Source organism: Lissotriton helveticus, chromosome 1_1 (genome assembly GCF_964261635.1).
Source record: "Lissotriton helveticus chromosome 1_1, aLisHel1.1, whole genome shotgun sequence".
Classification (NCBI taxonomy): domain Eukaryota; kingdom Metazoa; phylum Chordata; class Amphibia; order Caudata; family Salamandridae; genus Lissotriton; species Lissotriton helveticus.
The window spans coordinates 1,325,647,855-1,325,669,290 of NC_136057.1; the positions used below are offsets into that span (position 1 = coordinate 1,325,647,855).

At 44.5% G+C, this 21,436-nt stretch overlaps 1 protein-coding gene across 1 annotated transcript in view; it reads left to right on the plus strand.

The window, feature by feature from the left end:
• LOC144772787 (CD209 antigen-like protein C) overlaps positions 1 to 21,436 on the plus strand; it is a 195,779-nt gene that overhangs the window by 47,225 nt on the left and 127,118 nt on the right. The window contains exons 2-3 of the mRNA XM_078657351.1: positions 18,864 to 18,995; positions 19,774 to 19,824. Of these exons, the coding sequence (XP_078513477.1) occupies positions 18,864 to 18,995; positions 19,774 to 19,824 (183 nt within the window). The remainder of the gene's footprint in view (positions 1 to 18,863; positions 18,996 to 19,773; positions 19,825 to 21,436) is intronic.

The following is a 21,436-nucleotide window of genomic DNA, read 5'->3' on the forward strand; positions in this document are numbered from 1 at the left end:
GGTGCTGGCCCCCTTATGCCCCCTTAGGACCAGTGGGAGGAAAGGACCTGCTGAGGGGAAGTTCTGTGAACTGGTCCTGGATTCCAGCGACACACCAGTGCACTTCAATAAGCCTGGAGGCTCTGTAACCGGGGAAATGTGGCAAGGAGGATGTTTTGATGACTCTTTGTGGAGGGTCTGCACAGGATGTCCCCATTAGCAGAAAGATCACACCAGGAGCCAGAGCAGTCCTGGAGCACTGAGCCAGAAGATCCAGCTCCCCATGAAAAGTGCCCATTTTAGCTGTCTGGCAGCTTGATGAAAATTCTCCCGGTAGCTAGGCCTGGCCACCAGGAGCATAACAAGCCCAAGACGTAGAAAATTGCCCAACAGGGCAAGAGATATGCAGTTGTAAAGATTTGCCTATTTTTTTAGAAAATAAAGTAAATGAGCATACAACTCTCTATGCAATATACTTACTTTATGAAATCATGGGATCAAGGGGAGAGAGTTGCATGTCCCCCTGAGACCTAGAAAGGCACCAGGGACCCTATTTCCCAGGGCCCAGCAAGCTCTGCTACAGCAGCAGTGCCATCTCCTACTCCCTGTGCCCATGTCTGGTGGAGCAAGAGAATCCCAGCCCAACAGCGACCCACCCATGATGATGTAGGCAGAAGGAGAAACTATTGCTGGCTCTCGTGCCAACCAAGAAAAGAGGCTGGGTGCAAGGGAGCCAGTCAGGGCTGTGGGAGATTGTGGCTCACCATGCGACCCCCAACCAAATTGATATGCAGGTGTCTCAGGTGGGGCTGGTCACCCAGGCACCAATAAGCCAAACCCTCCTGAGATATACAGTTGTCCTGACTTACTGAAAATGAAACCCCTTATATTCTGATGTTGCATCTGGTGTAGGTGGGCGGTATTGAGATTATGGGGTTCAGGACCAATTGGGGTGCAATGTGATATGAGGGTGTCGGCAAAGGTAGTTCCATGTACCTGATGTATGTATTTGTAATTAAGTGTGTATAATATCATAGAGGGTGTGTACTAAAATTACTTTCCTTTAAAAAGAAAAACACTGACTGAACAATAATTTATTGAGGGTTATTGTCGCGTGCCAGCAGATTGGGATGTTTATCCTACACAACCTCCCCTGTGTAGGCCTGGGACTGCTCTTCTTCGCTACACTGAGAGAGTCAAGTGCTACAACGAGTTACTTGGCTCCTAGTAATAAGAGAGTTGCAGATCTGTTACTCATTACTTGTGAAGGACCCATGTCCTTCACAACTTGCTGCTCAATTTCTTACAGATACTGTATATCCTAAAGCCCTCTTCATGTTTGTACATTGATGTGGAAAAAGTGCCCTTTTTGGCATGATCACGTGCAATATTTTGGTCTGATACTGCTAGGTTTTTTGATACATGGACTGGGCACTGCTAATTATGCCCCAGTGCATGTGCTATGACCCCTAAAATGTGATCAAATTTGCTAATTCCTAATTGGCATATTTAACTCTCCTATAAGGTCATGGTATATTCTGTAGAAATACACTCATGATATGTGTATTTGTAAAGCACACTATCACTCTGGAGGGTATCCTGGCACTGAGTCCATGTCAATGAAGGTTAAATGTCAATGGTGGACTGCAGCACTTTTTGTATCTCCGACTAACGTGACAGAGAAAACAAGGTGACAGGTCTACGGTGTATCCTGACTACTGCAGTTTCATCTATCAGTCGGGCGTGTCAAATAACCTTTGTTGAGAGGAAAAAACCTCCCTTTTAAATCTATATAAGTCACTCCTTTGTAGACCTCATATCTAGGCTTTGGTGGAATTTTAATTATGCCAGAGTAATTTTGGTAATTTTGTATTACTTTTGTGTTGTAAAATCACCAAGAATTATAAGATTATGCAGGTTTACGTAATTTGGGTAAAAAATGTCTCCCCAAGAGCACAGAAACCAAGCATGAACAACTGTTGGCTGCTATTATGTTGCATTTAAAATGTTTTCTTAGCACAAAATGCCTCCTTGTGTCATTTGGGACACAAGGGTTCATTTTAGGCAAAAAATAGAGCTATTTGCAGTGCTAAGCTCCTTGTGTAATTCCATAAAAATCATGTGTAATTTTGCTCAAATTTCTTGCAATTATGCTACAGCAAATTTTGCTAGTTAGGCCCATCCCTACTTGCAGCCTTTAAGGTAGGATGCACAGTATTTAAAAGTGAGATATGTACAAAAGTACTGTTACCTTGTTTCCACAGTGACACAGCCCCAAAAATTATTAGCAGGGCTCCCGGTTTTATGGTATTTTTTTTTTGTTGCCATTTCCGTCTGTATTGATCCATATTTATATTTTGGGTATTTTTTCTGTATTTATCCACATTTATTTTTGCCACAAGCAAAAGACAAAGCTACAGCTAGTATTTTTCCACATTTATTTAAATTGACAATGCACACCTCCGCCCGGTTGTTATTGGTCAACACAATACATTCATTCGAAAACTTTGCCATTGTAGTACAAGCACATGTGCATTTCAAGAGACTTTGCGGACATTGAGGCTCTTTCTGGTTTGTTAATGAAATGAAGACCACTGAAAACCTGTTCAATATTTGCTGATGATACTGGAATGGCCAAGAGATTCAAAGAAAGATTACACAGTGTTGGCCATTCTTTTTTTTTTTTTAAAAACCTTTATTGTACCGAAGGCGCACACAGATACGGGCCTACAACCCACCGGGCCGGCCACCACAATAAAGAGACATACGAGGCAATACAGGAGAGACAACAGGATTTCTAAATAGCTCATATGAAAGGCAAAAACAACAAGTCTCTAAGTCGCCATCACGGACAGGATAAAAGTAGGTTAATTTTATAATAGAAAAAAAGGGTGTCACAGGATAATGACAATCTGTAAAGTCCAGAGGGCCGTGGTGGGCCGTGAGCAAGCCGAAGTCTCGAACACAGGAAAAGACCAACAGAACAATACATTTTGGCAAAGGCAGAACGTGAGGTCCACATCAAGAACAATCGCAATCGCTGCTCAACACCCACCCACCACTACCAGGGCACATAATAATAAAACAGCGAAAAATACGCTTACAAAACTAAAAGCCCTCCGTTACAACAACCCAAGGGAGGAAAAAAAAAAAAATGGGGTGGGGAAAGGGAAAAAAGGGGAGGAAGAGGACATCAAAAAAGGGGAGGGGAAAAGTGAGGGCGCAGCGTCAGTGCACGCCCCCCACGGCTAACAAAGCACCCAATACTAATTCGGCACATGGAACTAGTGGCAACAGGAGAAATGAATGCGTAGTAAACCGTGACCGCAGACATACCAAAAGGGCCATGCCAGCAAAAACACCCCGGGGAGCTACGTGCCGACGCCGCGCCACGAAATTAGGGGATACATAAGAGCCATAGAACCAAAAAGAGGAACAGGGAAAGATACAATAAACAGACCCCCCCTACCACCCCGCACAGCCCACCCTGCACCCCTGCAGAAGGCTATGGCCTACCCCCCAGCAGCGTGCCTGTCGCCCTAATTAGAACCCGAAATATAGAGAAATATAAGAAAGAAAGAATCACTTAGATTAAAAAGGGGGGGAAGGGAAAACAGGGAAAAACAGTGGGAGAGGAGCCACATAATCAAAACCCCTTCAGCTCCCACCCCCCCCGCCCGAAAATACTCAGAGCCCACGGGAAGACAATAAACACACGGATAAGCTCCAGGAACGTAAAGACGTATCAAACATAATCATACAATTATGAACGGATCACCCAACCATACCACAAAATAACAGTCCACAGAGGAAAGATCAGCTCAACCCTGTCCTCGTTTTTTGCAAACTGTAATCGTCCAGCGCACCAGGAACCAGATCACATAAAACAGGAGGTGAATAACAGGGAGTCGAATCAAAAATACACTCAAGTTGTGGCGATCGTGACCCGGATGATCCAGAAAGTACAATAACCATTTCAGGCAAAGCAGGCAAAGTTCCGATGAGAATACGGAGAAAGCCGGTCCAGCGGCACCGTCACAGGATCTTCGTACGGCCATGTGAGGCAAAAGAGGAAAAGGAGACCCATCGAGGTCGGTCCAGACGGGATCCAGCCGGGGAACCTCCGGAGCAGAAGGAGGCACAGGACGAAGAAGGGCAGCGGACTCCCGCACCTCCACACCAACAGCAGCCTCCAGGTCCACGACCTCAAGGAAAGTTCCAGCAGCACACAACAGAGATGAAGCCGCACAAACCGAGGGGGGTCCGGCAGGCCCAACAAAGGGACCCCCTCCAGGATAGCGGTCGGTGCGGTCATGGGTGCCCCCCAGGAGCGCAGGGCGGCGAGGATGTCGCGAAGCGTAGGCTCACCTTCACAGTATTCAGCAAACGTGCCACGCGGCAGACCCGCATCGCCTGTCCCCGCAAGGCCGAGAAGCATGGGGCCGGCCGCCATCTTAGGAGCCCAGCGGGGCCGCTGCGAACACCGACCCCCGCCCGGGTATCAGCGGGGCAAAACAGGACACCGGCAACCACCAGCGGAAGTGCCACCAGGGCAGGAAGGGGAGCCACCAGAAGAAGGCGATGCGCCGGCACCCCACACGCCGCCGGCACCGTTCTCCGAGTCCGGGCGGAGGCACTCAAAATGGCCGGGCCGGAGAACAAAGGGGAGACGAGCCAGATGTACGGTTAACCCCGTCCATGGAAGTCAGCTCCCCAACACCAGGCCGCAGGACTGCCGAACCAGGCCAGGGAGGCCGCAAGCGGTCTATTAGCACATCGGCCCCTCCGACCGACTCCACACCACCACCAAGGGCCGGCCACCGCGCCCCGTCCAGCCCGGGCGCCGCCAAGGAGTGCCAGGCCCGGCCGCTCCGGAGGCCCCGAAGCAGACAGGGGCGTAACTCAGGATCCGTGACACCCAGGAATCACCGGAGCAAACGGTAAGTGCCTGTGAGTTATCGTCGTTCCACTGCACATCGTGGAATACTTCCCGGGGCAGGATAAAGTACAGGATATTTGTTGCAGACAGGAGAGTGATCGGAGCCGAGCTAAAACGCGGCCATCTCGGACGCGAGCTTGGCTCCTCCCCCAGTGTTCGCCATTCTTGCTTCTGAGAGCGCCAGTATGTCATTGCACTGATGTCTTTTTGTGGGATAGGCTGCATTACATATTTCTTGAATTCTTCTTCTACAACATTCATTACATCATCAGAAGCTCCAACCAACATAAATAAATCTTTGTAATCATTGAAATCCTGACTAAACTGAACTTTCTTGAATGTGCCCAGGATTTTAACCTGTTTCCAAAAAGAGCTGTAACTCATTTGCCCAGTTATGTTACGAGCTAGGACAGCTTCCCACTTGTTTTTAAGTGCATCTTTAAAAGTAATCATCTCTTTTTATTAAGGCATATGGTTTTCTTTTTGTGGTAACATTTGCAATAGACTGGCGATAATTGGGTCTTGCGTATAGTCTTGCTCCAATGCCAAAGCCATGTCAACATATATGGCTGAATATATTTGGTGGGCATGTGTATCTTCTGACTCAAGCTTTTTCTGAATGTTGATGAAACCAGTGAGGGTTTTAACAATGAAATGCAACTTGACATAGAATGATGGTTTGCACTGTTGGGGCCGAGGAGTTTATGTAGGTGATCAATTTTGGCTCCAGTGGCTTCTTCATTGTTTACAAAAGCAAGGAAGTAGTGCCATATTTCCAAAAGTCTTACTGCTCCCTCATACCAGCTGAACCCTCAGATCACAACAACTGTCCTTGGATATCTCATTCTTCCATCCACATTTCCTTGTGAATAAATGATTTTCAAGTTTCGCGCATACTTAAATACTGCTCCAGCCTTTTTAACAAAATTATACATGTCCCGGTTCTCAGCATGGGTCAGAGCATAGGAAACAGCAGCATGTATAAGATGACATGGATCTTTTACATGGGTGGAATTAATCCTTTGAGCAGCGCGCAAATCATTTACTGCCTTTGTCATATAGGATGCAGAATCAGAACATATTGCAACAAGATCATGCCATGATTTACCTAACTTTTGAAGCACACTGTATACAATTAAGGCAATTTTAGCAGAATTACATCAGATACAGTGATGTCAACTAAGGCTGAGCGGCGACCCTTTTCTTCATCATCACAGTAATATGTGACCAATGGTCCAATGGCTGGGTCACCATGCACCTCTGTGGTTTCGTCAATTGTTAAAGAGATAGGGACATTTGCTACAGCTTAACGTATGTTTCCGAGCTGTGCTTCAAACACTTCGGGGAGATATTTCTCATACATTTGGCTGGATTTGCACATTGTCCTTGCTGCAGGGCACAGCTGCCTAATCAGGTTTCCAATTGGAACATCAGTCTGGTGAAGTGGAACCCCACCTTCACACAGAGCTTTCACAAACTTGTGCGGGATATCCGCAGCCTCTTCAATATTTTGGCGTGCACGAGTTGTGCATTGCTCCATGTCCATGGTCATTTGCTCCATGCGGGCCTTCTTTACAACTGGAGCAGAAAGTCTCTTGTGGGTTTTGCTGCTCAGGTGGGCTTTGATATTATCCGCTGCCCTGATTTCAATGTCAACAGTTGTTGGACATGACTTGTAGGTGAACATTTTCATCCCTTTAAGGGATACGGCTTCAAATTCTGCATACTCCTGTACGTAATCGTCAATGGACTTGCGTTTGCGGCCCATCTCTATAAATGTAAGGATTCAACAACTAAGCAGCCATTGGTTTGATGTTTAAAATACTGTATGTGACCATGACAAAACACTAAGCCATTATCTGCACTGCGGAATTGGGTATGTAGGAATTCAAATCCATCAATGTTTCCTGTTGATCTTAGCTAGTACATTTTTAGTTGCAAATAGTTTCTTCTTTATCAAAATATGTTCAAATATAGCAATTGTTTCTTCATTGATATATTCACACACTCACTCAATAAGCTCAGCTAATCACCCGAGAGGGTGTCTAGGCACTTGCAGGGTCTGAGAGACTCATTTAAATAGCCAGATCTTAAGATCATTTCGAAATTCCAGAATAGATGGGGCGGTCTGGAGCTGGAGTGGGAGGTTGTTCCACGTCTTCGCTATGAGATAGGAGGCGAAGTATCCCCTGCTTGTTTTATGATGTGCTTTTGCTCTGAAGAGTTACCCTCACCATAGGTGTACACCATACTGACTTAAAACTAGGCGTTTTATCGACCTAATAAGGATGAAAGGCCGAGTGGACCCACAGGATTCAAATCTTTTGTCAGAGAGACCCTATTGTTACTTGCAGTTAATAAGTAAAAATATTAACATAGAACAGTGAGCTATTAACTGTCACGTAAGAGCTGTTAGCAAATTGCAAGGTATAAGTTAGAGCGTTATGGTTTTTCTTCCAGTCTTTGAATATCCTAATGTGGCAAAAAAGGGTTCATTTGGGTAGAAATCAATTCTGATTATTAAAGGGACTCCTCAACCATGGTATTACGTTTTAAATTCTGAGTTTGTTTCTCCAGACCAATCACTATTAAACTATGCTGCCTACTAGTATGGTTGTCATGCGACTCCTACACCTTGTAGTCCTTTGTTGCAAACTAGGATATTTTGTCTTTCATGTTTGAACTACTCTTGTGGAAAAAGGGAGGAGAATTGCTGATGACAGAAACTCCATGGCTGGGAGACAAATGGCTTGCAATTCCACTTTTAAGGATATTTAGGACATTCTATGATTAGAAATGCAGCCCACTTTGTAAATGTATTTTAATTTCAATAACTCATAATAAAACTTACATAAACATGTTTATCCATAGGTTAAATTAAATAACGTAATAAGCTGTAACCTTTTAGTAAAATGGGAAACAAATGCAAAATATTGGGACCACTGGTGTGATGAGAGCATGAAACTGCATCTCGACCTTGGAAGACCAGTGATGTCTGCATACTGGCCGCTGCTGGGCTGAACTTCCCTTTAATCACTTCTCATCATGCATGCAGCAACCAGTGACAAAACTGCCTGTGCGTAGTTAACCCATTAAAACAGCTCCTGCTACAAATCTGCAGGCCAAGACTTTCCCGGCAAGATGCTGGTGAGGCTGTGAAGTGCCAGCCTTATGGCAGATAATTAGGGCTACATGTGTCGCTGGAAATTAATGAGAACTCAGAAAAAATTTACCTTTGGAAGCATGTTGCAAAGGCAGGTCGCGGGGAAGCCTGGAAAATATTTAATTCTGGAGCAGGTTAGAATACAGGCTGCGCAATGTTTTATACCCACAACTGAACAGAACTAGTAATTCACTTAATTTTCAAGGGCGAGCAGCTGTCGGTCTAAGCCCTATCCCGCCCCCCCCCCCCCCCAGTTTGTTAGCCTCATGCTAAGTAGGCAATCAATCTTGGAATGGTGCAACGGCGGGCCCTTTCCCTCCACCACCGCTATAAACTATTAAGCTTTTCTGTTCTTGACAAGGCACCCTGTGGCATTCAACACACATGGTAAATAAGAAAATCAAGGACAACAACCCCCCACCTCCCCCTCACCCACATGACGATGGAGAATACGATCCTCTGCTGCTGGGGCATACGAGGGGCAGGGGAAATCCTCTTACCTTGCATGTAGTAATGGCAGCGGGCTGGTGCAGAGCTTGAGTGGCGGAGCCCTGGAGATGCCGAACGTCAAGAAGGGCCAGTGTAGGTACAAAACCTGATGGTGACAGGAAGGCGTCTTCAAACCTGGCAGGGAAAGAAGAAATACAGTCAGGTGAGCCCCCAAATACATACTCTTGATTCCGACTAGGATTGGCTCAGGGGAACGGCCGTCCTTGAAAGACCCTGTGCTAATAGGTCCACATGAGTGCGCTAAAAGGCCGTGATTGGAAGGGATTAAAATTAACTCCCAGGGGCGTGCAAAGGAAACTACATGCAGCGGCAGTGCGGCAACATTTGCCAGTGTTTTGCTGTCTCTAAATATAAATACAGACAAAGGAAATATAGATTTCCATCTGTATTTATATGTAAATATCCGTAAAAACGAAAAACGGGAGCTCTAATTATTAGTCATATATAGAGACAAGGATGCCCACATAGTTTGCCCATTTCCCTGTTTACTATATCTCCACAGATCATACATAGGGGCTGATTCCGATCTCGTTTGGAAGGGCTCTGAATTGGATGCGGAATTGCCTAAACCGATCCGGAGCCCTTGTTCCCGACCTCATTGTTCACAGTTCTGAACGACCAAGCACGATGTCTTGAAAGCTTTAACGCTGATCAAATTGGTTTCACAAGGCATTCAGAGAAATAGAGCCTTCCAGAGCCGAATGGTACAGCTCTATGGTCTAGGTTTTCCAAGCGAGCACGTACGATGAACGATTCGACAGCCTTCATAAATTGGTTTGTCCTGTTTGAAAAAGCTGCCGGATTCAGTCTTTGGGGGCCTGTAGCAGGCCCCTTTCACCCGGGGCCCTCTGAATCGGGCCCGTGGGGATACCCATGTCTCCCCTCTCCCCAACCATGCACAGTGTGGCAGGCACCATGGGGTGCCCGCCACAGGGTGCATGCTTATCCTCAACCACCCCTTTTGTCAAAGCGAGCCTGTTTACGTGTTCAGTACACAGGCTCCCATTGACGTTAATGGGAGTCTAACCGAATCGTATCTGGATGCATTCAAATGCATCGTACTTGTTCACTGGACTCCCAAGACCCGAGTCGTTCGGAATGCATTCCGGACACAATTTGGTCCCAATGCTTTCTGAACCAGATCAGAATAAGCCCCTTAGTCTTCACCTCTGTCTTTGTCATGCCATTATCATTATGACTTATATACAGAGAAGTATGTGCAGGACACACAGAGTCCATTGTCTGTATGCCATTAAAGGTGGGAAGAGGGCTATCTAATGCAGAGGGCAGAGACTTTGCTTGAGTCTGCAACAGTATCTTCCAGGGACCAAGAGGCACACAGAGGCAGATTTGAATAGTGGGGGAAAAAATAGGCGTAAAGAAATGCCTCTTTTTGCATGGTCTCCCTGAAATGTTTAGACTAATGCTGCTGGATTTGTGACTCTGAGAGTTCACTGAGGCCTGCCAACTAGACCTTATTGCCAGTGTTCTAAGTTATGGGCCAGAATTCCGTCGACCAAGTTGACAGCAGAGCGGTCTGGAAAGTAATGGCCATTGATTAGTAAGAAAAACACTCACAAACTCAATTTACATGAAGAGGAAGAATAGGATAAATACCAACCAGATGTAGGTCCAAGGTGGTACCATGTAATTCTTTCGGAACCAAGAAAGAAAGTAATCAATTTTGTCGGTGGAATTGCCAGGGTGGAAGATGAGGAAGAAGAGCCATAGGAAAAGTTGTTATGTCATCCAAAATAGCCACCCGTCTCCACATCTAGTTGGGGTGGTAGGGCCGAATCATCTTCTTGTTGCCTAGCAGTAGTCATCTCCACATCGGACTCCTTTGCAGGGGAAGCAGAATTGACTTTTACTTTTGAAGAGGAAGAAGGCAGAACAGGTGAATGGTCAACTATAGCTTCCATATTGTCATTGAATTCTCGGTTATTAGTGGAAGTGGATGAAGTTAATGGATTCACAGAAATAGTGGTGCACGAAATAGCAGGAGTGACACTATTCAGAATTGGCCAGATGGTGTAGCTTGACATTGTCCACTGAGATGTATCTGTTGTCTTTTCGACCCGGTAAAGGCGTTAGAATGACTGTACAAGTACCTTTCAATCCAAGTACTGGAACCGGTGCACGATAAGAGGGACCACATTCTTACCGTTTACTGTTTGAATTGGACACTGGAGCAGACCATTTATTTAACATTTCACTAACGAACCCATGCTATTTTCACTCACCTTTTGCTGTATGCTCTCCTCGCCGGGACCCTGTATGTTTTGACCGGGACCTGCCTCACTCTCTGCGCTTTGTCAGCAGACCCCATACCTTAGAGCCTACATGGTTGCTTTACATCATAGGAACAGCATAGCTCTTCTCCAAGGAAAGGTTTCCCTCCAAGTGAGTGGGACCAACATGCATCCCCGCAATATCAAAGCACGAATCTTCAGCACTGCAGCAGTGTGTAACATGTCTGGTCTAGGTGCTAGTGACTGATCAGAACAGAATAACAAGGGGCATGTATATCGACCTTGCACATCGTTTTCAGACTACACTCCCGGAACAGCAGAGAATGCAGAAAGCAGACCGTTCTCATGTGAAAGGCACGAACAGAGTCTTGTGAAATAAAAACATGTAGTAACATGCGCAAAAGAAGCATCATGGCAGCACAGCTCATGCTAACTTAGCAATGTCGAAAATGGCCCTAATAGCCATATAACAGCATTTTTTCACACAATGTAACCCTGGATAAGCTACACCACTTGCTATCCTCCAAAATCACTGTAGATGTGGTTGTCTTCACAATGCTTTGAGGAGGCATACAGTAGATCAAACAGAGCAATTGTTGATAGTCTAACTAATCATGGAATCCATTAAGGCCATCAAACCCTAGTTCTGACTAATTTGTTATTGTTCGATTCACCTCAGGAAAGCCATAAAAACCTTTCTCTTCCTCACTCCATAGGTCTCCCTCGGCCCTCTCTGATCTTGGTCACCTCATTGATGTTCAGCACCGGGATACCTCTTTGCGGGGACAACTGTTGCACGTTATAAACCCACTAACATAACATAACCTAGGTGCCCTTTATGTGCCACACTAATAATTTTTAACAATAACAGGAGATACACATTTATCACCCCTCTTCATGAAATTTCCTTCCAAAGACAAATCTTCTTTCGCTTTCCAGAAAAATTGCAATTCACTAGTGAGTGATCCTTTTCTAGGTTATCTAATAACAATGAGCTTGTTGACATGGAAAAAGATGGTTTCACTAATCATGGCTCCACCCCCCCCTTTTCTCAGAAATGTGAACATTATCAGACTCCAGAAATTCAGAAACATTTGCTACAATGCACTGTTCTATTGAATTTTCAATTCTTTCATTAAATTTTCAAGGTAACATGGTAAGGAAATCTGGTCTGGTATCATCCTTACCAGAAGTAAACCGAACATCAAAACTCACCGAATACAACTTAGCTAGAGTGCGAACCAAGCTGGAAGTGGCCATACCTCTCCCATTAATTTACATTAATAAAATGAACAGTTTAACGTCTGGCCTATTAATGAACGTTTACCAATGAAGTATGTCACAATCTGCTCAATAGCTGCCATGAAACCCAACGCCCTCCTTTCAGTGGTAGACTATTGTTTTTCATACTCGGACAAAAATCTTGATTCATAGGTGATGGTAGGCTCCCAATTTTTTTATACTTCGACTTTTGAGAGAAAACAGTGCCTAAATCAATGGCACTGGCTTCTTCAGTAAAAATGCTAACTTTCTCTTCGGAAAAAGGAGTGAGAACAGGGGCAAGTCGAATTAAATCCTTGACTCTATTCCAAATAAACATGTTTTTCTTTTAAACAATTTCCGCATGAATACAGTATATGAAAAGGAATCAGACACAAATCTTGAAAAATACTTGATTTGATTGATTTTAGAGTGCGAACAATTACCCAAAGACATCAAGGCGCTGTAGACGACCATCTGGAGAAACCCTGCTATGTCTATAGACGAAGGGAGATAATCTATAGAGAGTATAGCCAGGTCTTGAGTGCCTTCCTGAAGGGCATCAACTGAGGAATGGCGCTAAGGCTTTGTGGAAGGGAGTTCCAGAGTCTGCTTCCTCTTGTTCAAAATGTTCTATAACCCCATTTCTTTCTTTTAGTTCTCGGCACCATGAGATGGTATTGATGCGCTGATCGCAGGTTTCTACCTAGGATGTACCAAAAAAACATAGCTTTTATTCTTAGTGGACAGGGGAGATAAAGAGCCTAGTGCACATTGCGTAGTGATTTAAACATAGAGTGCTTTCTAATCGGCAGCCGATGTAAGGCCTCCAGTCCCATGACAGCAGACTGGCGCCTAGGGATGTCTAGAGTTAATCTGACAAGCATATTTTGTACCACCTGAAGTCAGTACTGAGTGCTCTTGTTGGATTCCAAGTACAGTGAGTTGCAGTAATCCAGTCTGGATATTACTGGGGCAAGAGAAACCAGTGGTCTAGCCTGCCCTTTGGGTGCCCATGGCTGTCCCTGTGTTTGCCGCCCCGCGGCAGCATTGAAAAGGGGGGAGGTGCTGGGCGAGATTCGGCCCAGATTGCCGCCCCTCCACGGCCGCTTTGTGGAGCGGGTGGGTTGATTGCCACCTGAGATGTCAGGTAAGAGAGGGAGGTGGATGCCACCCCCAAGACTTGTGCTGCCTAGGGCGGACCGCACCCCGCACCCTCCTTGCTACGCCACTGAGAGTGACTTGCTTTCAGGCTGACTGCTGAATAAGCGGAAAGATTTTCTTAAGCATCCTTATTATCCAGATGCAGGTTGCTAGCGTACGATTCGCTTGGGCATAGAAGTTGATTGGTTGTATGACATTACAATGCGGGCTTTTACCCCGCGTGCCTTAACAACGCTGTTTTTACAACGCAAGTCGTTACACCGACTTGCGCTGTAAGCGCTGGATAGTGGAATAGTTTAATTTTCTATTCCAACTCCAGCCCACATTACAGTAGGGAAGGTTTTGGAATAGAAAATTAAACTATTCCCTTTCCAACAGCGCCCTCCAGTGCAAGTCGTTGAAACGACTTGCGTTGTAAAAGCAGCGTCGTAATGGCACCGCATGGTAATGCCCGCGTTGTGATGGCTGCTCACAAGTTGATTTTGGTATCTACCAGAACTCCGAGGTTATTAGCCTTCTTCCCGGGGTCGGGCAGACTCTTAGTGAATCTGGTCAGCAGCTACTATTCCAGATGGGCAAGCCTGTGCCAAAAATCAGCACCTCAGTCTTTTCTCCGTTAAGCTTTAAAAAGTTTCGGCCCATCCAGTCAGCCACTGTCGACATACATCGCAAGACATTATCTGCTAGCGAGCAAGAATTCTTGGGGATAGACACAATAATTTGAGTTTTGTCAGCATATGACACTACCTTCATCCCAAATGCTTGAATTATTGCCACAAGGAGGGGCACATAAAGAATAAAGAGCTTGGGGCTCAGAGGAATGAGGACAGAAGATCCAGGGCTTGATGAGAGATACCCCGACCTTGAAGTCAATCCAACAGCAACAAAGGTGGGGTGGTATCAAATGCCGCTGATAGATCCAAGAGTATCAGAGCTACACCCTGTTCTTCATCCACTAGCCGCTTGATGCAGTCTGTGGCTGAGATCAGCGTGGTTTCTTTCCCATGATGTTTCCTAAAACTGAACTGAGAGTCATTCAGGCAATGCTGCTGTTCCGCAATTTCCATCAGGTGGATATTAAGGTGATTCTCAAGAAACTTTGCTGGACAGGGAAACAGAGAGATCGAACGATAATTTTTGCTAAACTCATGACAATTGTCCCTCTGGTTTGGGTAGAGAAACGTCTTCTGTGGCTTAGAGAAGAACTTCTCTAGGACTTGTACCTATAGAATATCCAAGATACTCACCTTACCTTTGTATACATTTGCAATCGTCTCTATGAAGTGACATACCTCTCTCTTGTAAGACAGATAGTACTATGTTCATCAATGGCAGCATCATGAAATGCACATATTTATTGGGTTCCGCAGCCAGGAGGTCAACATGCCAGTACATTTCAATGACGAACTCAGGAACGGCCAAGAATGCCGGAATTTCAAAAATACACAAAGGTGCAGTTTGCAAGTCATGATAGCAAGCATGGAAGGTGCATAAAACAAGACACAAGAACACCTTTTTACCAGACAACCAGACAATACAGTATGACACACATGGGACAATATATGAAATCAGTAAATCACTCAATACAACAAAGTATTCTCTGCCCCAAATTCTATAGCCTAGAGGTGAGACTGCTCAAAAGAGGGTTAAGCGACCCGTAAGCTCAGCTCCGGTCTGTTTGTATAGCCTTTCATGTCATACAGGGTGGTGGTATCAATGTGTAATATTAGTTTTAGATAGAAATGATGGTTCCATGTGTTTTGATATAAAAAACATTCATGTCCACTCGTATCAATGTGTTGGATATTATCTAACCCACTTTGTGCATGGTACAGTGGATGCTGTTTACACCGCCTTTCAGTACTTAAAACTGTCAGGTTTATATCGTTAGTGGGTCACAAGGGGCTCAGTATTCCTTTTCATAGTTTTATATGATCATCTCCTTTGGCTGGAAATTGAGAACTTAGGGGAGAAAACACCCACACGTCATTTTCTACACGAGTCATTGTTTGGTGTACACATGGAAGGATTATGGAACCCCCCTTATCAACTTTGCCCAGTTTAAAAAACTCGAAAGCATGTCAACACATGGAGAAGTGTGGCTCAATGGATAGAGCGGCAGACCCTGATGCAGAGGTCTAGCCCGGGACCAGGGTTCAATTCCCTGCCTCGGCAGGTCTTGGGCTAAAAAAATTCCACGGACCTGATAATTCTCGCCTCGGTGCCTATTCCAATCATGTAGTCCCACTCTGCAACTCTAGGCAATAGCTTGCTTAATCTGCACAACGGCCCCCACAACGCTAAGGATTCCTGGCCCCCACCTTGGGGGTGCCCAGGAGTGGACACCTCACAGGGAAAGCCAGGATGGGTTCCACAGCGGTATTCGTACAAGCGCCTTGAGACCCTTGCGGGTGAGTAGTGCACTACACAAGTATCAATTTACATTTACTGTTATTAACAGTTATCCATACTCTGTAGTCAAACCTATATGAGCTTGCCTCTTTCAAAAGTTTTAAAACGTAAACAATTTCTATACTGCCTGGGAGGGTTGTCAACTCTACATCTAATCCCAAAATGGCCTAAAATCAATGCCTCCCAGAAATGTAGATTATGCGGTTACTTCAAGAAGCCCATTGAACATATCGTGTATGCCTGCCCTGCATTGGCAATTGTGAGAAGAGCCTGGTTAAAACATTTGTTTCATTCACTGGGAATCCTTTAATGCATGGACTCAGTAGTGGCCTCAATCCAAGTTGTGAACATTTGTGTGAGCCCTACCTTTGTAAAGCTCATGAACTTGGTATAAACAAGTTTGGTAAAAACAGTGGCAAAATAATTAGTTTGGGATGTCGCCTGTTTTAAAATTCTCTGTTTAATCACATTTTAATGATATGTTTACATGCAATTGTTTTAATTATTTGGCATAAACTCATTTTTGTATCTATAATATTTTCATATGTGGTTGTATAGACCCTTACCCCTTAACCTCTCCTACTCCCTGTCCCACCCTGTTTTGATGTGTTAATACACTTTAATTTACGAACACAAAGTAGTGGGTTCAGCCTTGTATGGGGCTGAACTATGGGGGTTCGAGAACCTAGAGGGTCTCTTAATTACTGAGAACAAAATCTTGAGATCCCTCTGCTCTCTTCCCCAAAGTACCCCACTTCTTCCTCTTAGGTTTGATATGGGTAGGCATTCCATTGAGAATAAGGCATGATTTCGCCCTTTGATCTTTTGGTTGTGTCTGAAACAAACCCCTGAGCTTTCACATTATGCAGCTGCGGCCGATGAAGTTTGCAAACTCGACCTTTTTAACAAAATCGGGTGGTTTATCAAAGTTCTATCCCTACTCGCAGCGAAGGGTTTAGGGAGTTCTTGAAATGCCAATGAACCTCGCTCTTTACCGAGTAAAAGGTTGCTTAAATCGCAATATTGGAACTGGGCCTCACAACTGAATTTATGGACTTCAAAACCTATAGTGTACACGAGCAATACTTGGAGGCCATTACAAATCCACCGGGTAGAACATTTTATATCCAATTCAGATTTGGATCACTTCCCGTGAACTACTTCACAGCTGTGTGGTGTCGACCCGTATCAGGGCAGCTACATTGCCCTGGTTGGGCCAAGTTCACAAAGACAATCACACAAAAAAAAATTTCTGCCCATTGTGTACCTCCCAGAGACGCACATGGTTAGCATCTGTTTGTAGGCTGCTGGGAACACGATGTCACCAGGAGGCACTGCTTATTTTAAAATCGAATTCAAGAACACTTGGGGGCTCATTAGGATGACGGGCAGACTTTGCCCGCCCGCCATCCTTGTGCAAAACGTGTCCTGCCGCTATAGGAGCGGCGGTCCCGCCTTGAGCATTAGGATGCGCCCGCCACACAGGCGGGCGCATCCTGTATTTTTACCATTGCAGCGGGCAGTGCAGAAAGCGCCGCCCGCCGCAATGGTAAAAATGCACGTTGTGCATTTCAAAGCACAACGTGACAGGCACCGCGCGGTGCCTGCCATGTTGCACTTTGAAATGTGGGGGGTACAATAGGTATCCCCCATGCGCACCCCCCACCCCCGGACTCCCAGGGGGCCCGCAACGGGCCCCCGCAGGGAGTCTCCGCATGCCTTGCCGTGGCAGCATTGCCGCCACGGAAAAGCATGTCAGGAAGGGCATCCTAATATGGCTGGCGGTGTCTGATAGACACCGCCACCATATTATTCCTTTTCAGCCCCGGCCTCAAGGCGACCGGGGCGGAAAAGCGACGGACGGTCTTTCCGTCCGCCGAGGTCCCGCCCGCCATCCTAATACAGCGGGGGGTCTTTAGTGCAACGATGTCGAGCGGATTGCCCCCACCAGGCTGTCGGTGACTACCGCCAGCCTGGCGGGGGCAATCCGCCGACATCGTAATGGGCCCCTAGTTGTCTGTGCAGTAGCTAAGTTTCACGGAAAAATGTGGATAATCAGAAGGCGCACACTTTAGAAGTGATAATGTTTGCCTTAACGTTCTTCTTTTCTGCCTTCTTGAACCCAATATTCGAGAACACACCAGCAACATTATGATTTTTAAAATTGCTTGTGGTCCAATCTTTTTATTGTGATTTTATAGTGGGACCTTTAATACACTTTAATAGGGTCTTCCCCTTGGCTAACTATACTTTTTTAAAATCTTTTTATCATTTTAATTGATTATTTTAACTATTTTATTATGACTGCTATTTTTCCAATTAATAATCTATTATACATCTTTCAATGAACATTGTCATGTAATCAAACCCGAAGTTCTATACTGTAAGCATTTGCACTTTTATGGTTTAACACATTTAAGATATTATTGCAATGTATTCATTACTAATACTTTGCACTGCAAGCATTTACACTTCTATGGTCAGAACGACCAAAATAAAATTTGACTTGACTTGAATACACTTTAATACACTTTGTGGACACTGCTGCTTGATCCTCCTCTTGTTCTTTGTTTGCTTCTCAATTCTACCAATGTATAGTTTTTGTGGAAAGCTTAAACATTGACTGATTGAAAAGTGATACCTAATTTTGTTACTGTTTTTCCTGGTAATTATATGGCCTACCAAAATTCAGGGGAAGCACCTAGACCTTAAGAGTGCTGCACAATAATTCAAGGACAGATGCCCTGTGTGCAAACTGCTGGGCGCTTTATGGCTTCTAAGTGGCCTCTTGTTGATCCTTAGCTGCACATCTGGGCCCTTTGTGCAAGAGAATGGATCTTACCTGTGTTCTGGTTGGGGTATAGATCCTCAGCCCTTGGCCCAGGTCCAATATGCATGGGGATGTGTCATGCCTTGGTTGTGGTTGGTCACTATGGCTCCTGAATGTAGCTCCATGCCATGCATAGATTCTGATCAGGTTGTCCATGCAGGTGAGACATTTCCTGTCTCAGATCTGGTTGGTTGTGATTACATCTCTGCTATAGGCATGGTTTTACGAGTGAAAGGGTGTGGGTCCTTCTTGGGATCTGTTTGGATGCTGCTGTTCCTCAGCTGGAGGCACGGACCTAGGTTTGCAAAGGTGTGGGTCCAGCATGGAATGTAATTGGCTTCTTTTGCTCCTCAGGTGCAGGATTCTCCCGGTTGGAGTTTCCCAGAAGGATTGGCTGCCACAGGAATGGCACCTCCCTCTTCAACATCCTGCTGCTGATTACCTTTATCACTTGCATCATACTCTTCACTGTGACACTTATAAAATGTAAGTCGGGCATTTCACCCACTAGGAGTGCATAGCTACATGCTTGCATAAGTGTGTAAGACCCTATAACAGTCAACAACTATTACACCCTAAGCAATGAAGTATACGAGGGCTGCTTTTATTTTCCATAGTCAGGGCTGGACTGGGAACCCAAGGCAGCCCTAGCAATATTGTCGGACTGGCCCTCACCCACGATGGGAGGGGTAGGTGGAGCACAAAGTTGACCCCGAGCACTGCTGCTTTTGCTACTGTGGGCCGATATTGAAGCATTGCTGCAAAACCATCCCCCAGTAACAAAACCGGCCCACTGCTTCAAAACCAGCCCCCACCTGCCAGCCTCCCGGGAAAATGCCCTATGCCCAGTCCGGCCCTGTCCATAGTTAACCAGGGATCTCTTGTTAATTTAATCTATGTTCACAGTCTTTCAGGTATTAGATGGTGGTTAGTTATTTACAAGTCTCATGAAGTAATGCGGCAGAAATTCCATAGATCCCTGCGTAAGTGAATTGATAAGGTGGTGGCAGAAAGCTGAGGTACAATAAACTGCTCAACAACTGACATTGACCGGCAAGCTTTACTTTTCGATAGGTGAAGTCTTACAGAGACTCACTCTTTTTGTGTGAGGATTTTCTTGCAGAAGAATTCTCCCTCTAGAAAAAGTACATTTTCAAGGATTTTTTCTTCTGCATAAACTAAAGGTCAGTTTAGCCAATTGTTCATATTAGTAGCAGCACTGCTTAAAACAACATGAACTAATTTTCTTGACTTTCTTCCATAGACTCAGAGTTATCAGAAGAACTGAAGAGAGGACGGCCATCTGCACTCAATAGTAACAAAAACATCTTCTTTTACTTCACATGAATTCTTATGTCTCAGGTTATCTCTGAACAATTAGGACAGGCATGTGTGCTGTTAGCACATTAAAATCAGTTTTTGATTAATATTGTGTACTGTTAAAGGGTGAAAAGTGTTATCATTGTAGACATTTTAATTCTGATAGAATCTTTATCTGTAGTTGGTTAGTCAGTGAGCCAATATATTGATGACCATGGATAGCAGTATGAATAAAGCAATGTGATCTGTGGAAGCACTTATAAACTAAAGCATTATCCATCTCAGATTGTTTTGTATGCACAGTATTGTAAAAAGCAAAAACAATTACCACCTTATTACTAAATGGACTAGACACATAGTAATGAGGCTAGTAGAAATCAAATCATTACTGAAACTTGTAAGTAGCTCAGTGATCTGTGTCATACGAATGCATGATGTTACAACACATACATTTACAACGCATGCCTTTACAACACAGTTTTTACACCGCAACATCCCTTACAACGCATACATTTAATTCCCATGCCATTACAACAAATTTTTTAAAACTACATTTACAACGCATTCCAATACGTCACATCATACCTTTACAAAGCATACCATTCCAATGCATACCAGAACATTGCATTTAAGGTACGTGTTGGATAGTGTAGGGGTAAAAATTACTATTCTAACTTCGGGGGCTGCAACAGTAGGGTAAGTGTTGGATAGTGTAGCAGTAAAAAATACTATTCTAACTCCAGGGGGTGCCACAAAAATAGTCGCCCTCATGACCAAAATTATTATACAATGGAGTTAATCCAAGAGAGCACTGGGAGCACCTAAACCAATGTGTTAACCCAATCAACAAAAATTATTACAACAAATCTAAAAAATATTAATTTTTTTATTTTCATTTCTTTTATCAATATGTTTTCATAAATATACAAATCTATAGATATTTTTCAACAGAATTAACTCACAAATCAGTACAAGTAAAAAATACATTTACTCAAATTAAAAAGACCCGGGAAGAGACACACAGCAGCATCACAACAACCCATTCATACCCAACTCACACAAATCCAGACAACCTTCACATTCATAACATAAATGTGATACACAATTATGGAGTGACAAAGTAATTGGGATGACCAAAGACAGAAACTGCACAGAAGCAGGATGTTCTCAAGGCAGTAGTCGACGCGTTTCGGTGGCTGCAAGATGATGTAATGCCACCTTCATCAGGCCCTGCCAGATATAGAGCCCAAGTAAAGGCCACTCCACCCAAGAAGGGAAGATTACACACTCAAACAAATAGGTACAGGAACCTTCTATATTAGTACTTATATTCGTGTGTAAATATAGAATCCGGATATGCAAAGCACTCTACAACAAGGTGCTGACACCACTCTCAGCGTCTTAGGCAATTGAACCCCATGGAACATTCCTTTAGGTTTGCAATAAAACAGTTCAAGAGCCCCTATTCCTCGAAAATATTCTTTTTTATATAGCACTGTTTCAGCGTAGCGGGCGGATGGTATTACACAAGCCAAATATAGACATAGAATACTTCAATGGCGGTAAATGGTCCAATATTCCTTCTCCTTTCAAACTTTCAAAATATG